Source organism: Bufo bufo, chromosome 9 (genome assembly GCF_905171765.1).
Source record: "Bufo bufo chromosome 9, aBufBuf1.1, whole genome shotgun sequence".
NCBI lineage: Eukaryota > Metazoa > Chordata > Amphibia > Anura > Bufonidae > Bufo > Bufo bufo.
Window position 1 is genome coordinate 23,704,510 of NC_053397.1, and position 19,461 is coordinate 23,723,970.

At 43.4% G+C, this 19,461-nt stretch overlaps 1 protein-coding gene across 2 annotated transcripts in view; it reads left to right on the plus strand.

Annotated features, from left to right (window-relative positions):
• FRMD4B (FERM domain containing 4B) overlaps nt 1–19,461 on the plus strand; it is a 224,655-nt gene that overhangs the window by 167,719 nt on the left and 37,475 nt on the right. For both annotated transcript variants that reach the window (XM_040406589.1, XM_040406588.1), the window contains exons 8-11: nt 13,398–13,481; nt 15,697–15,762; nt 16,905–16,962; nt 18,438–18,524. In XM_040406589.1, coding sequence (XP_040262523.1) covers nt 13,398–13,481; nt 15,697–15,762; nt 16,905–16,962; nt 18,438–18,524 — 295 coding nt within the window. The remainder of the gene's footprint in view (nt 1–13,397; nt 13,482–15,696; nt 15,763–16,904; nt 16,963–18,437; nt 18,525–19,461) is intronic.

Sequence of the window (19,461 nt, forward strand, 5' to 3'; positions counted from 1 at the left end):
TCACCGCGCTCTCCCACGTTGTGACGTCATCACGCTTTCGCAGGTCCTTTGGCAGGTCCTCTTCAGTGGAGATGTGAGAAGCATGATCAAGTGAATGAGGTGAGTGGATGTTATAACGGAAAATAATAAAATCACCCGAACTTCAGTGGAAAAGTTCGGGTCCGGGTACCTGAACTCGCAAAGTTCGGAACAAACATGAACTTTGCAGTTCGGGTTCGCTCGTCCCGATCCATAGTGCTAAAATCATAAAATTTGTGCAATTTGCTGCTATCACTAGGGGAAGCTAAGCAGCTTACTGCGTACTAATTTATTATGAGTTGTTGTTTTTTTTAACCCCTTAATGGCCATATTGTTTTGCATTCAGAATGCTATTATTTACCGATATAACCATGTTATAACGGAAAATAATAAAGTGAAGTTCGGGGCCCATTGAGTTCAATGGAGTTCGGGTTCAGGGTCAAGTTCAGATAAAGTTCATGCCCCGAACCCGAACATTGACCTGAAGTTTGGACGAACCCGGCGAACCCAAACTTCCACGGGTTCGCTCATCCCTAACTATGGATCTATAGGGGATTTATGCTCTGTAGCAGAAATGTAGCTCCGGATCCTTATAAAGATATACAGGGAAATTAGTTTAGTTTTTTTGGGCTTTAAAAAGTGACAAATTGAGCTAAAAGGTCTTAAATTCTGAAAAAAATCATTTCACAGACCGTGCTCATATTGAAACCGTGGTTGTGGTTAACCAGAAGGGGCATAGCCTATAACTTTTAGACCGTTTTATTAGCACTAAAGTTAAAAAATGTGCACACTTCAGGCGCCAATCTACTCCTGCCAGTTCATTTTCTGACTTTGGATGGTCCGAAAGGAAAAAAGTTTAAGAAGTTTAAATTTGGTTCAAATCACTCTAGTGCCCCTTTCTTAGTGATAAAGGGGTGTGAATGTCCCCCACCACCACCACCTCAAAGTCCAAAATCATCTGCTGATTCAATTAAAGGGGTTTGGCCCATCTGGGACGTTAATGGGGTATCGACAGGATATGTTATCAGTGTCAGGTCCCACCTCTGGGACCCACTCCTATCTCAACAACGGGACCCCAAGAGTACAGAAAGCGTACTGCTGTGGGACCTTCAAAAAGTGTGCTCGACTAACTTTGGAAATCCCACAGCAGTGAGGTCTCATTCTAGAGAAAACAGAGGGTCCCAGAGGTAGGACCCGCACCTGTCTGACATTTACGGCATATCTTGTCGATATGCCATACATCTCCCAGGTGGGCCAAACCCTTTCATTGAACGGCGCCTAGTAGCGCTGGGGTCCCAGGTTCGAATCCGACCAAGTACAACATCTGCATGGAGTTTGTATGTTTACGTCCGGGTTCTCCGGTTTGCTGCCGCACTCCAAAGACATACCCATAGGGAACTTAGTCTATGAGCCCCATTGGGGACAGCGTGACGCTAATGTCTGTAAGCGCTGCGGAATATATCAGCGCTATATAACTGCATAAAATTAAAAAAATATCAGCAGATGATCTTGGACTTTGAGGTGGGGCTAAAAAGTGGACATTGACGTACCGGTATTTTGTTGGCGTAATCGCTCATTCCTTCTGCCTTCAGCACTATATAAGTATACGCCGTGTTAAAGGGTAAGGTATAATTATAATAGCTGAACATGGCACAGCTAATAGCACCAGAGCCTTAATCATCCGGGTTGCCAAACGAAGGAAGATTCTAATATCATTAGGGCGGCACGCCCTTTCAGGACAGATGCAGACCCAGAATTGCACAAGTGCAATAAACATCCTCTGTCTCCCAGCACTTATATTTGGTGTCCGAGCTTGACTCCGTCATTATGCGCTTGCGCAGGATTTCTGCCGCCGCACTTGTGTTTTTGTATCATTAGCTTCTGTCTGTCCAAAAATATGTAGGAAGAAGATTAAGGTTAAATCACGTGGAGTTGGGAGCTTGTTTTTAAAGTTCGTCTTGCCCGAAGCTATTGCGACCTGAATTAGTAATTGTGCGTCTCCACTTAATCTACACACCCTGCTGCGCGGCTTCTAAGTGTCTGTATGGGGCGCACGCTGCTATTGATCTAGGTGAAGTGTCAAGTCTCGATGCAAGGATTTGTGTTACCAAGAGTATCCCTAAAGGAGTTATTCAAAGAAACGTCACGCAGCTTTTCATTAATTTTTCATACTCTGCTTGCTGCCAGTGAAGGGTATGTCTGATATGTATGAATGATATGCGAAAGAGGCCTTAGGCAAGGGGTCACTCTTGTTCACATCCAGAGGCTGAAATCGCAAACAGATCCCAGTATCGGCTACGATTTATCCAACGTAGACAGTCTTCCGTGAGCTAAGTCTCTGTATACGCCTGAAAAATCTTTCATATTATTGTATCCAGCTTTTTTAGGCTTCAAATGTTAGACCAGTGACAGAGTCTTCCGACTCTCTATACACATGCATGCTCGGCCTATGTTCAGCAAAACGCAGCTTAAAAAATAATCTGCAGATAGCCTTACGTCAGTGATCTTCAACCTGTGGCTCTCTAGCAGTTGCAAAACTACCGCTCCCATCAGCAGGCTACGATAGGAATTGTAGTTTTGCAACAGCTGGAGATAATAATAATAACTGGTGTCTCTCCAGCTGTTGCAAAACCACAATTCCCATCATTCCTGGCTAGCCTGCTAATGAGAGTTAGGCTGGGTTCACACGGGCGTTGCGGGAAAATGTGCGGGTGCGTTGCGGGAACACCCGTGATTTTTCCGCGCGAGTGCAAAACATTGTGATGCGTTTTGCACTCGCGTGAGAAAAATCGCGCATGTTTGGTACCCAAACCCGAACTTCTTCACAGAAGTTTGGGCTTGGGATCGGTGTTCTGTAGATTGTATTATTTTCCCTTTATAACATGGTTATAAGGGAAAATAATAGCATTCTGAATACAGAACGCATAGAAAAACATCGCTGGAGGGGTTAAAAAAAAATAAAAAATTTTTTAACTCACCTTAGTCCACTTGATCGCGTAGCCCGGCATCTCCTTCTGTCTCCTTTGTTGAACAGGACCTGTGGTGAGCATTAAATACAGGAACAGGACCTTTGATGACATCACTCCGGTCATCACATGATCCATCACCATGGTAAAAGATCATGTGACGTACCATATGATGACTGGAGTGACGTCATCAAAGGTCCTGTTCCTGTAATTAATGCTCACCACAGGTCCTATTCAACAAAGGAGACAGAAGGAGATGCAGGGCCGCGATCAAGTGGACTAAGGTGAGTTAAAAAAAAATTAACCCCTCCAGCGCTGTTTTACTATGCATTCTGTATTCAAAATGCTATTATTTCCCCTTATAACCATGTTATAAGGGAAAATAATAATGATCGGGTCTCCATCCCGATCGTCTCCTAGCAACCGTGTGTGAAAATCGCACCGCATCAGCACTTGCTTGCGGATGCTTGCGATTTTCACACAACCCCATTCACTTCTATGAGGCCTGCGTAGCGTGAAAAACGCAGAATATAGAGCATGCTGCGATTTTCACGCAACGCATAAGTGATGCATGAAAATCACCGCTCATCTGAACAGCCCCATAGAAATGAATGGGTCGGTATTCAGTGCGGGTGCAATGCGTTCACCTCACGCATCGCATCCGCGCGGAATACTCGCCCGTGTGAAAGGGGCCTTATAGTTTTGCAACAGCTAGAGAGCCCCAGTAAATGAAGTAAGGCCATCTTCAGATTCTTATTTAAGCTAAACATAGGCCGAGCATGCATCAGGGCATGATGGGCATTGTAGTTCTGCAACAGCTGGAGAGCCACCGGTTGGGGAACATTGGCTTACTTAGATCTCACGCACACAATACAGGTCAGATATGGATGATACTAATCCGCAGCAACACAGCAACCCATAGAAATCTATGGGTCCATAATGTTTTCCTATGAAGCTGTTCCTCGCAGTTAGGGTATATTCACACATGGCAGACATTTCTGCGACTAAATATCAGCTCCATATATCTGACTGAGGCGGCTTCTGCGGCAAACACATGGATTTCTGCAAACTCCATCCAGATGAACGACACATTGGCAGAGAAATTTCCGCAACCAATCTACCGTGTGAATTTCATCTCATGCTGTAGTATGGAGGAGGCATCGCTACTAGATAAGAATATAGAGCAAGAGAGAGACAGGGCAGAGATTTGTTTGCATCTCATCTTAAAAAAAAAAATTAAAAAAATGTTTACATTCGCTCACAACAAGCAGAGATCTTGAAATATGTACTATTAGAGCATTGCTGAAATTCTCATTATACAGCGATAAAGCTTTGTTTTCTATTGAAACTGTAAAATCTAACATTAAAAACACAATAAAAATCAATGTGAAAGTCAATGAGGAATTTTAAGCATTTCATTTGTTTTGTGAGTCCGCTAATTGCAGGGGTCGCCCGGCTGCCGATCTTCAAGTCTTTGATGTAAGATTAATTCCAAATTAGAAAAAAACAGAAAATATTGGAACATTTGGCCCATTGTAGTCAGTAATCCTCTCTGAATGGCCCTAGGATGGTTCATATTTATTAGCGCCTTGTAGTCTGAGCAGGAAGCATTAAATGGTTTGACTCCGGCTGTGTCCTGCGTTAATGGCGTTTTTTTTGTCTTTATTCCTAGAATGTTTAGATTAAAATAAAATACATTTTAATAAAATAATAATAAATAAATAAAAATAAGGCATTGTAATGCCCTGTGTTGCTCCATATCCAATCGGATCCGCTGTGGTACAATACAGAGCCCTGCAGGCCCATACAGAGACCCGTAGGCATGTGCTGCCATATGCCCAGGGGTGCACCTGGACTTTGCGCTGCCTGAGGCGAAAACTAAAACGGTGCCCAAACCCCCCAATGACAATTTCTTAACCTAACCGCTTCCCTCCTGCCCTACTGTTAAAGGGGGTTCTCCGGGAATTAAGAAAATGTAAATACTTAAATATTACTTTATTATAAATATATTCTTAAATACCTTCCATTAGTTATAATGGCTCGTTTTGTCTGGGGAGCAATCATCAGGGGAAACAAAATGGCCGCTGTCCCATTAGTTCACACAAAACCTGTCCTAATCACACATGAGGACACGTTACTTTACAACACCGAGGTAAAGAGCTGCCTCATCCTCCTCTGTGCTCTACTTGTCAGAGATTATGATCCTGAATACAGATGATAAGAACTTTAGCTGAATCTCTGGGGAATGTAGTTCATGAGTAGACATGAAGTACAGTAATGGTACTGGAGACTGTAAACAAGTGCTGCTGCCACATCTCACCCTCCTCTCATGTCTCCTCATCATCTCCATTCCCCCAGAGATTCACCTGTATTCAGGATCAGGATTCCTGACAAGCAGAGAGGAGGATGAGGCAGCACTATGGCTCATTGTGGTGAAGTAACTTGTCCTCCTGTGTGATTAGGACAGGTTTTGTGTTTACTGATAGGACGGCGGCCATTTTATTTCTCCTAATGATTGCTCCCTAGACAAAACAAGCCATTCTAAGTAATGAAAGGTATTTGTGAATATATTTATTATAAAATAATATTTAAGTATTTTAATTCCTGGAGAACCCCTTTAAAGACATACTGGGAAAACATTGCATACAGTGATAAAAAACATACAGAGTAATGCAGCGCCACATACTGTGCCCATTGTGCTTCCCAATACTATACTGCTGAAACAGATAATCCTCCTTCCTCTGCCCCTTCCCTCCTTGCCCCTACCTGGTGCTGCCTGAGGCAATCGCCTCACCTCACCTCATTGGTGGTGCGCCCCTGTACACAGTACTACCAGAGAAGAATACCTCTATCATATGGCATCTTATGAAGCCCACCACAATTTTTATTCCAGAGCCTCAATATGCATCCGTATAAAATTGGAGGCTGTGGCGCCACGTTATGGCTCTGTGCGAAGCACAAGGAAGGTTCAGACATTATCAGTTATGAAAGCTCCATCAAAAGAGCTACTGTAATAACAGGCCAGGCCATGTCTACAGTGCCGGGAGCAACAAAAAGGAGCTGGTCTAAGGTAACTAAGCCACCCATTGTGTGAACAGGAAGAATATGGGAGCGTAGCAATAACAGTCTGTAGTGATGGTTTCCATTAGATATCAAGCTGACCGTAAATAATGTTGGCTTGGATAGTGGTAAATCCCCGACAAGAATGGGACCGGACATTATTTCTGGCCGGTCATCAAACATAGAGAAGATGCAGTCAAGCCCAAATGAATGGTATCAGAGAAGTAGACCTTGTCATTTCAAGACAGCTATCGTCTCATCCTCATTCTGTTTCAGACCAGGGGTCCTTTTACATGGGGCAATCACAGTCCCAAATGAGCACAGATTGATGATATACATGTGAAACGGCTTGCTCGTTTAAATGGCCTATTCACACAGACCGATGCTAAGTCAATGAGGGGATGAATGATCATTATTACGATTATTTGTCCACCATTTAGTTTACGTATTGTTGGCAGTAGATCCCCAATTACACAGGACGATGAGCTGCCGACAAAACAATTTTTGGTGCCGCATCCAACAGGTGATCAACTGACAAACAAGCTCGTTAGTTCATTGGGTGCCTCATTTACATGGGCCAATAGTCGGAAACGAGTGTTCGTACGAACAATAATTCCAGATAAATGGCCCGGTTATCTCCATGTGTATAAATGATAATGAGTAACGGAGGAACAGGTGCCTTCTACTGGAAGTTGAATCTGGTTTAAGGCCCCATTCAGATAGATGTAATTTGTGGCTGAACGCATTTTGGCATACGTATCTCAGCCGAAATTTCCGGACTGGGAATTGAGGCCAAAACACGCCATAAACATTAGATATCTGCACAGCCTATTATTTCCAAAGTAAAGAATAGGATCTTCATCTTATTTTCCTCCATGGCAGACATTGGGGTACTGTCTATAGGTATTGGATTGTTGGCAGATCCTAATGATATTAGTAGATCCCACCAAGAAAGGTCAAATTTTAGGCTGGGTTCACATACACCAATCTGTCTTAACACTAAAACTACCTGCCTGATATTGTGAAGACCCTCCTATTGCCACCAAAACAACTCTAACCTGTCAAGGTATGGACTCCACAAGATCTCTAAAGGTGTCTTCTGTGGAATTGGACCATACAGGCTAGACTTTACTTTCCACATGCATCAGTGAGTCTTGAGTGCCCATTACCTTGTTGTACCAAAAACACACCACAAAACCTGCAATTTTGGATATGTTCTGAACCAACTGACAACTTGGTCCTTGTGAAAGTCACTCAGATTCTTCCACTTGCCTTTATTTCCTTACTTACAACACATCAAATTCAAGAACCAACTGCTGCCTAAGATATCCAAACGCCTTGACAGGTGCCATTGTGATGAGATAGTTAGTATTATTCACTTGATCTATCATTGGTTTTGGTGTTGGGCTGACCGATGCATATAGAAGAGGCCAAACTTGATATCCAGCATAGATTATGCAGCTATTGAAAGTTGGATATTCTGCAATGAGAATATAATAGGTGGCACCTACCATATGCATTATTCATTTTCTGTTTATATTATTTTATTACAAGCTCATAAGCAAAAGTCTTTACTCGATCCAATACACTACGCATCATATTACGACAGTGCTTGGAAGGTTTTCCTATTCCTGCATCGCCTGGACTAGAATAAGCCTTGGGTTTGTTTGAGAGGTGTAGTCTCTGTGTGCTGTACTAATATTTACATACCCTCAGGTTTGAGCGTGTCCCATTTTTGCCACATGGCTTCAGTGTACAGAGTAGTAGTGCCTTGGAGAACACATTTTGTTTTAAGACAAGGCTTCATATGTATATACCTAGGAGTGAGACAAGTACAGATGTGTCTGTCAGGCTATGCAGAGTAATACAAGACCAAGTTTTATGTATCATACAAGTGGTTACCAACCTGGAGCTTTCCATTTTTTTGCAATACAACAACTCTCATTATATTCTGATCCTACTGGGAAGAATGGAGGTGTAGTGGTATGACATAGTGCCATGAGGAAGGTTGCATTTTGATTTTTCTTTTGGTTATCCTCTACTTTTTACAGAGACCTTTGTGTTGTTATAGTTCTACTTGAGCTTCCATCATACATCATCTTGAATATCTGAACCGTATGTCGAAGTGGGAAGAGTCCTCCAAGATAACAAGTGGTCTACGAGAATGCTTAGAAAAGAGTCTAGAATACTTTTCACTACCTTCTCTAGCTAGCGATACACATTAGATGTATGTAGGCCAAATCTGCTGATTTTGGCTAGACCAGCCAACCATCTAATAATGGATGGTCTAGCCGACTCTTCCCCCATTACGTATGTCAAGGGAAAGAAGGATATGGCTTTTGGATTTCAACACGCCCAATCCTTTTGTTCTCGAGAGATGGGCCACCACTAGAGGAGCCTGGCACCAGCTTACTTCACCCTCACAATTTATATATTGGGTCAGTCGCAAGAGCTATCGGCCAAATGACGCCAGCCTTTGTCATGTGTACACCATCTTGGCCCAAGCAAGAAACTTCATTGACCATGTCCAAAGAAGCAATGATCAATTGCTGTTTTTATAGTCATAAGTCCTGATCTAAAACCACAATGATACTATGAGAAGTGCAAAACTTACCAACATCCTTCACCCCAGGCCAGGAAACCTTCCACCCACATCTACTCTTGTGTGGAGGAAGAAAAGGGACAACCCATGGGTGCTACCAAATGTTGCAATAACTATCACTTGCTGCTACATATAAGGCATCATCAATATCAAAATACTGGTGAACCCTTTTAAGGTCTCTAATAAACCTTGCCACTCTATTTATTCCCCAAGAGGTCAATGGAAATTGCATCCAAGACTTTTAGTGTCTGTTGTGTTAAAATGTGAGTTTGCCCGAGATGTCACAAGGCAGTTGGTACACTCTCTCATATATGGTGGTCATGTGAGGGTATTTCTCCTTTCTGGTCGGAGATTAATGGACTTCTCCAGCAGATCATGCCTCCGGGTCCCAAGCTCTCTCCTTCTTTGGTCCTCCTTAATGTTCCCTCACTGGGCTATTCCCTCCACAAACGCTCTTTATTAGCTCATTTACTGGCTGCAGCCAAAGTATTAGTCCCTCTGAATTGGTTGTCCGTCAGAGCCCCCTCCATTGCTGATTGGATACTTAGGGCTAATGAGATCTGCAGGTTTGAGGAGTTATCAAGCTGGGAGACTCTCTCTCATGATAAATTCCTGGTGACATGGGGACCTTGGATGGACTGGTGTCGGTCGAGATCTGGATAAGTCTTCCTTGTTTTAGTGCCTCCTTAATGCGCCTTTTCCACACAGTTTTTTCTCCCATTTGTAAGAACCTTTGAATTTATTGCTATTGTTTAGGCCTCCTGCTTAGTCACCTATGCGCTTGTATTTTCCAATCGTATGTACTATGCTGTCTTTTCTGAAATACTGTCTAACAGCAAATATGTTCCTATGTATGATGTCCTACAGATACATTTTCTCCATGTATACGATGTAATTTGTATGCTTCCTCGAATTTGGGCTAGTTGCCCTTTTGTTATTGTTACTTCTCAATATGCTGGCAAAAACAATAAAATAAAGATTTGAGAAAAAAAAAATGTGAGTTTGCCCATTATGTAGCATCCTGTGATTGATTAACCTGATATCAAGTGCAAAAACCAGTATGGTGGCCCAAGTGACAAATGCTTCTTCATTAGAGGCGTGGTGTCAGCACATGCCTTCCCAGCAGGGAACTGTTGTTCTGGTGACTACCAGGCTCCTGTATGGAGAAGACAAACATAATAAACACAAGTTTGGAGTCAGAAATAGCACGGGGTGGCAGCTTTACAATGGGCATCCTTGTCTCCCCCTTGGAACATGTGTCACTTCCAGAGCAGAATAAACACAGGCCCCGTCTCCTGGAGGAATCTGTGTTGTTACAGTAGAGGATGGGTCTCAGCCTCCTCATAAGTCTCCTTCATCATTGGCAGCCCTGTAAATCAGGTTCTGGAGACTTCCTGATCTTATATAGAGTCATATGGCAGCTATAAAATCCCATACGTCAGCCAGAGAACTTTAAAAAGAATTGTAACGCAAACCGCTCAAAAATCTGAAATTCATGTTCTTCTGTCAAGTTATTAATATCTGATGTCCCTTTCTGAGGCTGGGTGACAACCCATATGGCCGCTATTACATCTTCTGTGAGGATTTTGATGCAGTTTTTCCATTTTCCAATTGAAAAAAAATTCAATTTTATTACGTATATAAGAGAATTTTCATCCTGCCTGACTACATTGTGCCCTGAATTGGATTTTCCAGGCCCATCATCTATTTTTAAAGAGCTTCTCCGGGCTACAGATATTGATGACCTGTGTTTAGGATAGGTCATCAATATCAGATCGGTGGCGGTCTGACACTCACCCGCTGTTTGGGGCAGCCGCAGAGCCGGATACTATACCGTATTCTGAGCTGGAGGCAAACAGCTCCATACTCTGTGCAGTGGCCGTGCCGGGGTATTGCAGCTCAGCTCCTATTCAAGTGGATGGGATCTGAGCTTCACTACAGCGCTGCCTTCTGCTTCCCCTCTGTTACTTTCCGACAAAACAGCTGATCAGTGGGGTTGCTGGTTGTCGGACCCCAACCGATCTGATATTGATGACCTATCCTGAGGATATCTGTAGCCTGGAGAACCCCTTTAGGTCAACTACGGTAAATATAGGTCAATAAAAGTTGTAGTCAGCCACCCTCAGTTCCTTGACCTTTGGTTACGCAATTCTAGTTATGACGCGTTGTTTCGACCATGTCAGTCAATCAATGGCCCTATCAGTGATGTCACAGTGAGGTCCAAATGTCATTACGGTTGCTGGTAAGGTTCTGCCAAGGTCACAAAGGACACATACTGGCAGTAGTTCAGATTTTTAAGGGACCGTCCTGCAAATTGAACCTCAAAAAGGGTGGCATTTGCATTAATTTGGCTTACGGGGACATTAGAGTGAGCATTTTTTGGGGGCGTTATTATACAGAATGGCTGTGACATAACATATTCCGTGACTTAGGATTCAAATATTAGTATGTATGGGAATGATATTTAATAAATAATCTTTTGTTTTTTTTTATGGGAATGGAATTTCCTTAATTTAAGCTATTGATAAGTGGGTAATGCAAATGTTAAAAATGTGATGATTGACAAATTTATTACAAGCCAAAGCCCACATTTTCTATAAATATATATATTTTAAAAATATCTAAAATTTCTGAGCTACATTTTTTGTTTCTGGTCGTTTTCCCCGCCCTCTGTTTGGGATTTCTCTCTGACTTGTTTTACCTTGGGGTCAGACTGTGTTTAGTGCTAGTCGGAGATTTATTAGAGTCGATACCACTGCAGGAGCGGGATCTGTAACATTTTTAAAATTCCAGAATGGGGGGACTGATTACAAAAACTATTGTAAAGGATCTATCAAATTGTGCTTTACCCAAATAAACCACTTCATCCCCTCTGATGGGCTGCGTCTAGAAGGACGGCCGACGTGTCTCCTCCAGCCCTAAATATTTCCATTGTAAGAATGGATTTACAGATAATCTTCACTAAAAAAACTTTTTTTGCCTCTTTTGGTCACAAGGAACCTGGTCTGTGAATAAATAACTATAATAGAGGAAGGTCGGAATTATCGTCTCATAGATCACATTGGTGAAGTTTGTGGTTTTGATCCGAAACCGATTTCCAGAATGAAAGGGCTCCTAAGAACGCTCTGACCCCCTTGGGTACAGCCCAGAGATTTCCATTCAGTATCAGTATCTCCGAGCAGAGCCAAAGGAGGCTTAAGAGCTTTATAGGGGTCTTCATTTCTGGAAATCAGTGGTGGCCCCCACATCCCAATGTGCCCTCCCTATAATCCAGCCTTGGTGGTCACCGACTTCACCAGTGCCCGTCCTTGTGATATGTAATATTACTGTTCTTGTAGTCATCAGGTATTATTCAGCTAGACTATCATGATTTTATCATGGAGGTGGTAGTATTAAGTCACTGTATGTCATCATTATTCAGTTACTGTATGGCAGTATTTTTAGTGGTAAGTTTAGTTACCGTATTATATGGGGTATGATGTAATCACTGTATGGTGGTATTATATAGGCACTGTATAGTAGTATTATTTATCTACGGTATGGCAGTATTATTCAGCCATTATATTGTGGTTTTATTTAGCTACTGTATGACAGTATTATTCAGTCATTATATAGTGGTATTATTTAATCACGGCATGGTGGTCTTATTCAGTCATTATATTATTTAACCACTGTATGACATTGTTATTCAGTCATTATAGTGTAGTATTATTTAGTCACTGCATAGCAGTATTATTCAGTCATTATATGGTGGTATTATTTAGCCGCTGTCTGGCAGTATTATTCAGTCACTGTATGGCAGTATTATTAGTTGTGGTATTATTTAGCTATTATATGCGGTATTATTTAATCACTGTTTCGTGGTAATTAGGCACTGTATAGCAGTATTATTCAGCAACTGTATAGCAGTATTATTCAGCCACTGTATAGCAGTATTATTCAGCCACTGTATAGCAGTATTATTCAGTCACTGTATGGCAGTATTATTCAGTCATGAATAATCAAAGCAACTTAAGTTGCGGCAAATCAGATGATAATGAAATTGTTTGGCAAAGCTGGTTAATAACTAGTGGGGTTAACACCCAGCTTTCCCAGATTCCAGAATGACAAAAGCTGCCTAAGGGCTCATGCACACAACCGTGCTTTTTGTCTGCGTCCGATCCGCATTTTTTTCACAGGTCAGATGGGGACCTATTCAGTTTAATGTATGTCTGTTCAGCGGCCCCGCAAAACAATAGAACACGTCCTATACTTGTGAAACGCACATGGCCGGCATCCGTGTTTTGTGGATCCGCAATTATGGCTACGGTCGTATGCATGAGCCCTAATTATGTAGTAATGCACCCCCAATACTGTATGAGGTGAGGACATAAGTAGTCAGATTTGTCATTCAGGATGCTAGGAAAGCTGGGTGACAACTTTAATATTAGTGATTACCCAGTTTGTAGAGAACGTCTGAACATGACTCGATGATTTTTATATTTTTTGATTATTTTTTTTTAATTTTGGATCATTTTTGTGATTGGAGGATTTTTTATTTTCAACTTTTTGCTTTGTACTCTTTCGCTGTCTGCTGCTGTGTTAGTTTGCAGTCAGAGGTGCACGTAACCTCACTTTATTGTATCTTTGTCACCTGAACCTTGAAATCTGAGTCTGTTGTGTGAATGAAAGATGCCCTCGGTCATTAGTAATTCATCTCCTGCCAGGAAAAGCAAACTGTAGTTTTTCTACTTGTCTTTGTTTTGCTATAGTGATGAAAATGCAAGAAAAGATCTGAAGATTCTGCCAGCTCTGCCCACCAGGACGCTACAGGAACACCCGTCACTTACCTACTGGTATGTACACACGATGCTACTCATCCCATACTGTGCCTGGATACTACTCCGTCATATGGAGCCGTTTACTATCAGATTACTGGAGTAGATGTGTATCATTGAGTGTTACCTTCATAGATAATCATTCAGTCTTATATTACCATGGGCTTAGTTATGTTGGGTGCAGACGTAGCAGATGCACCAGGGCCCGTGCTGCCAAAGGAGGTCCAAAGGCCCCACCGCCACTTTGTAGGTCGGTGTCATGTTATGAATTTTGTATTGGGTCTGGGAGCTTCAGGTCAGTCCTCTGTGTGCTACATTTGTAATGTATATAGTGAATGGCTGATCAGGCAGTGCACGGACAGGCTGGACCAGCCAGATCAGTAGCCGTTCTTCCATAGTAGCCCCCCTCAGTGGTGTAACCAGAAAGTACTGTGCAAATTTTTGAATGGGGTCCTCCACAGCAACTTCTTTGCAACACCCTTCTCCCGTGCAACCCCCACTCCTGTGGCTAGTCAAGATCGCACAAGGCGGCCGTTCCGTCCATTTCCTACAGCAGGCTTGGCCAACCTGCGACTCTCCAGCTGTTGTAAAACTACAACTCCCACCATGCCCTGCTGTAGGCTGATAGCTGTAGACTGTCCGGGCATGATGGGAGTTGTAGTTTTGCAACAGCTGGAGGGCCTCACGTTGGCCATCCCATTCCCTGTCCTACAGTGTCTCTGTATATAATGTCATTGTAGAATACTGTTGAGGGGGCCCTGACAATAAAATCTTTTAGTCCTCCTCCTGGGTGGGCCCCTTCTGAGTTCGGGGCCCCAAATCAGTCACTTCTCCTGCTACCCCCCTGGCCCCCCCTCAATGACCTCTATAAGCCCTAATTGGCCATTTGAATAGTGAGACCTTCCCTTTAGGCCTCATGCACACGACCGTGCTGTTTTTTGCGGTCCGCAAGCCGCGGATCCGCAAAAAACGGAAGCCGCCCGTGTGCCTTCCGCAATTTGCGGAACGGAACGGGCGGCCATTGATATAACTGCCTATTCTTGTCCGTTTTGCGGACAAGAATAGGACATGTTATATTTTTTTTGCGGGGCCGCGGAACGGAGCAACGGATGCGGACAGCACACGGAGTGCTGTCCGCATCTTTTGCGGCCCCTTCGAAGTGAATGGGACGCGGACCAAAACAATGGCCGTGTGCATGAGGCCTTAATCAATATATTGTAAAAAAAATAATAATCTTCTTTCTAATAAACCGCCTAATATGTTTTCATTTTTCACAATTTTCCTAACCTTTGCTTGCTGTCAGCGAATGGAAGCATTCTTGTTAACCTCCAGGGCCTGAAAGTTTGTTACAATTGGATCCTGTCTAAGCAATTATCCCAGAATTTTTTTTATTTTTCTTTCAAAACCAATTATGAGATCCTTTTTCCCCCCCCCCTCCCACTCGTTCACTATGGGACTGCACTGCAATACCGAATACAGCTCAAAGACAAGAGAGATGTTGTGTCTGGGGGGAAAAACTATCTTCAATATTTTACATACAGTTTCTTACATGAAAGGGTTATTCCACGGAAAATTTCAAATGAGGCATGATCGCCATATGCACGTAATAAAGATATTGTTTGCTCTTTATGTACATTACATTTTCCTCTCTGGTAGCGCCCCCTGCTGTTTATCCTTCTGGTCCACCTTCTCCTGCATTCAGAGGTGGACGGACATGCTCAGTAGCTTCCCTGCTTTCCGTGCAGGCGTAGTGATCTTATAGTAAAGTGGCCCAGACGTCTTTCATTCATTCATCCCTACTTCTAAATTCATAGAAATATAGAGCTCTACCTCTCTCTAGAAAGAGAAGGAAATTGTGAGGGGCCTTACATACCATATGTATCTCTGGGGCTACGTGTGAAGGATTATTTTCTATACAGGGGAGGAAAGAGTTAAGAAGAGCAACCTGGGAGAGGCTGGTGCTTGATTGTCTCATAGGCACCGCTGACCTCCCACAGAAAGGGAAGTTCTGCAGATAAGAGAGTAAAAAGGAGTATTAACTTCGTGGGTAACCCCTTTAAACGTCATTGCTCAAAGCAGGATTTATGGCCTGATTCACATGAGGTGAAAAAATGTGACGGTGGAGGCATTATTGCTATGTGCCGCAATGTGCTAAAAAAGCTGTGATTTCAACATGTGATCTTTACTATATTCTTCACCTTTATTATAACCGGAAATTGCTTTTTGTCTCTAGTGAGGATCGAGTAATCGAACATTGCAAGAAGTTAAAAGGTGTCACTAGAGGACAAGCCATAGTGCGGTAAGACGTTCTTGTGCAGCTCTACCATATACATATATATACTGTGTATATATAATATTGCTGGTGTAGCGCTGTTGGCCCCCTAATGGTCAGCGGGTCACCAGAGGAACCGCTATGAATGCCCTAACCCAAATTACATTGTGCCCATGCGAGTACTGCCTTGACGCACTGGGTCGTCCTCGTAGTAGCTGTCCGCTCTGACTACTGGAGGGATAGGGACCCCCTATATAATTGCTCTATACCCTACCATTGTTATTATACATTGGCTGGGTAGTGGAGCAAACCTCTAGAACTATGGTGACAGGCGCTGCCATTTTTCTGTACACCAAGCGTGTTCACAGATGGAGTATGGTATCCATACATGGGGTAATGTGTGAAGATACTCTGTCTACTGACAGCATAGGACATAAGTGTCTGATCATCGGGGGGTCCCGATTCCTTTTCTTTAATGGAGCTGTGGCCAAGTGTATCGTCTTCTGTTTGGAAGGAGCATGGCGCGGCCACTCTACTCAAACGCTTTGGGACTGCTGGAGATAGCCGAGTTCTCAGGCTATGACAGTCCCATAGACTTTGAATGAAGCAGCAGTGCACATCCTCTGTTGCCAGGTTCCTTTTTGATGGAAGGGCTCAAGAACCCCCATTTGTATGAGTCAGACCCCAAAAATTACACCCTCCTATCATATGGATGGAGGATAAGCTTCCGCTCCATTCATTCCCCATGGGTCTGCAGGAGATGGCTGAGTACCTCAGTTGGGGGCACATGGGTCAGATCCCCACCAACCAGTTAGGTATCCTGTGGATAGGGAATGGCTTTCCAACCTGGTACAACCCCTTAAATTCATTCCTTCTTCTTCTGGGGACCAGTGGGCATCTTCCCCGAGGAAAGTCTGGGGTCATCATCAATATGCCCCACCAGCTCTTCTGGACATTCACGGTGGTCACCTGTTCACTACAATAGGCAACAGCCTAACTTCTCTTCATGCAGTAATAAATCGGTTTTAGTTCTGCAATATAGAGGCCTGCGGTGTGTTGGCCGGTAGATGCACCGAACGCCTGTCATGATGACCAGCGTGGTATGATATTTAACTATGTTCATCCCTTTGTGACATTTTTTCTTCTTTCTCTGTTCCCCCCACCTGCAGGTACATGAAAATAGTGGAAGCGCTGCCTACATATGGTGTTCATTACTACAAAGTAAAGGTCAGTGACCGTTCCTCTATAAACACATCCATAAAATCCTTATTTTCTTGTTCACAGGCTTTATTAGTAGGCCAGGATGGTGCAGGCCATGCTGTTCCAATGTTTTGATCTTTTATTAAGTTATTCGGCTGCTGTATGAGACGCTGAAAGTTTCTATATTGCTTTCATTTCCTTTGTGTGCTGCAGCTTGGCATTGAGCTGCATCCCCAGGGCTATTTGAGATTCTTGTAGACCTATTTTAATTTTTTTTACCTAATCCAGGGAACATGTTGTAGGCTTAGGCTGTCTTCATACTTGCGTCAGAAGCTCCACAGGTTGTCCAGCTTTGGGGGCCTTTCTGTCAGATCCCCTCACCCTGCTGAACCTGCGGAATGAAGTATATTCACCTGCTGCTACCCACTGGCTCCTTTGGTCCCCCGCTGCCGTTGATGCTTTGCGGTCACCGCTCACAAACGTCTGCTGCAGCCAATCCGTTAAGCCGATACCTTAGATTGAAAAAACTACCACCGCCTAGAGCTAACACCTGCGAAACCAGTGAAAAGAACAGCAGATGAGGTGCAGACCACTGACGCATTGCCCAGGAGACCATTAAGATGCCAACTCCCACAGAGGGCCAGCAGTAATATCATAGGTCTGCAGTGTGCCTTATGTTCTACCAACGGCCATACAGCTGTATGGCCCCCCCTAAGAGGAACATGAAAGCCGTGGTAGATTAGCAGAAGTCCATTGTGAGGGATGAGGGACACTTTGTCAATTACACTTTTGCCCTTCATATCATAGAGAACGAGAATCTTGGGATAATCTTTTCGCAAAAATGTAATGGTGGAGTCAGCTGTAACACGGAAGTACAAATCATATTGCACAGCTGCTATTTTGACTTACTAAGTTTCCGGTATTGACATTGGCTTGTTAATGGATTAGGCTTTTCGACTGCCACCTGCCCTGACCCCGGCCTGTTTATTTCATGATGCTTGTTTGCTACCTGCCATGACCTCGGCTTGTTTACCGACTTTGCTTGTTTGCTGCCAGTCCTGACCTGTACTTGAATTTAGACTACTCTTCTTCTGCCTGTTCAGTACATTTTTGAATCTTGTTTTTAATTTTATTTTGTTTTATATTATACACATATATATCACTATAATATTAATATATATACTGTATATTTCATATATTTTAGAGGACATTTATCAAGACCAGCGTTTTATGCACTGGTGTTGATTCCCTCTGTACTGCTGGAGGATGGGACACATTTATGGTGAGGCGCAGGCCTCTCATGAATTTGTCATATCCTCCGGCAGGCCATGCGACACCCTTAATTCTTTTGCAGCCTCCTAGAACTGCCAGATGTCAATATAGAGAGCCTGAAAAAACATCCACTTCAATTGACAAAAGGGACAGATAACGATAGAATTTGATTAATTTCTAAAAACGATTTAGAGTTTTTACATTCGCCAATTTTTTTCCATTCTTTCCAGGACAAGCAAGGAATCCCCTGGTGGCTGGGAATTAGCTACAAAGGAATTGGACAGTACGATATCCAAGACAAGATAAAGCCCAGAAAGGTATGTTCTCTTACTACTTCTGGTAAATAGCCTGGTTTAGATACTACAACTCTCAGCATGTCCTCTTGTTGTGCAATAGCTTGAGAGCTACAGATTGGGGACCAATGGTCTAAAAAAAAAAACGAATTTTATACTTTTTTTTTTTTTACAAATAAAGTTTATTGAAAGTAGGGTTGGTTACATCCAGTGCGTCCATGGGCAATACATATTGGCCCTATAATGATTCTGCTATGGGACCCACCGCATGTAGCCACTTGTGCATTTCAAGGGGTTTTCCCCAAGAGAAACACTTATCCCCCATCTACAGGATAGGAAGTAGGTGTCTGATCGGTGACGGCCTGACCACTGGGGCCTCTGCCGTTCACGAGAATAGGGTCCCGTGTTCCCTTAGCGCTTGTCCGCTGCTGCTCCATTCAGCCCTATGGGAATTCCAGAGATAGCAAACCACAGTCCCATAAACCTGAATGGAGCGGGAGTGGGCATGCTCAACCTGCCACTACATTCAAACGGGGGAACACTGAACCCCCTGTTCTTGTGAATGGCTGGGGCCCACTTCAATCAGTCACTTATCCTTTACAATAAGGGCTGTTTCACAAGAGCGGATCACACGCGTGTCATCCGCAGCGTGAAAGACAGCCAAGCCGCTCTATGGACAGCAGAGACACGGAGCAGTAACATGACTGATAATGCTCCGTGCCTCTCTGTGATCTTTTTACTACAAAATCACGGCGACAACTTTATCTCGCTGTGATTTTGTAGTAAAAAGATCACAGAGAGGCACGGAGCATTATCAGTCATGTTACTGCTCCGTGTCTCTGCAGTCCATAGCGCGGCTTGGCTGTCTTTCACGCTGCGGATGACACGCGCGGGATCCGCTCGTGTGAAACAGCCCTAAGGGTTTTTCTTGCCAAAAAACATTTAAAGGGGTAGTCCAGGA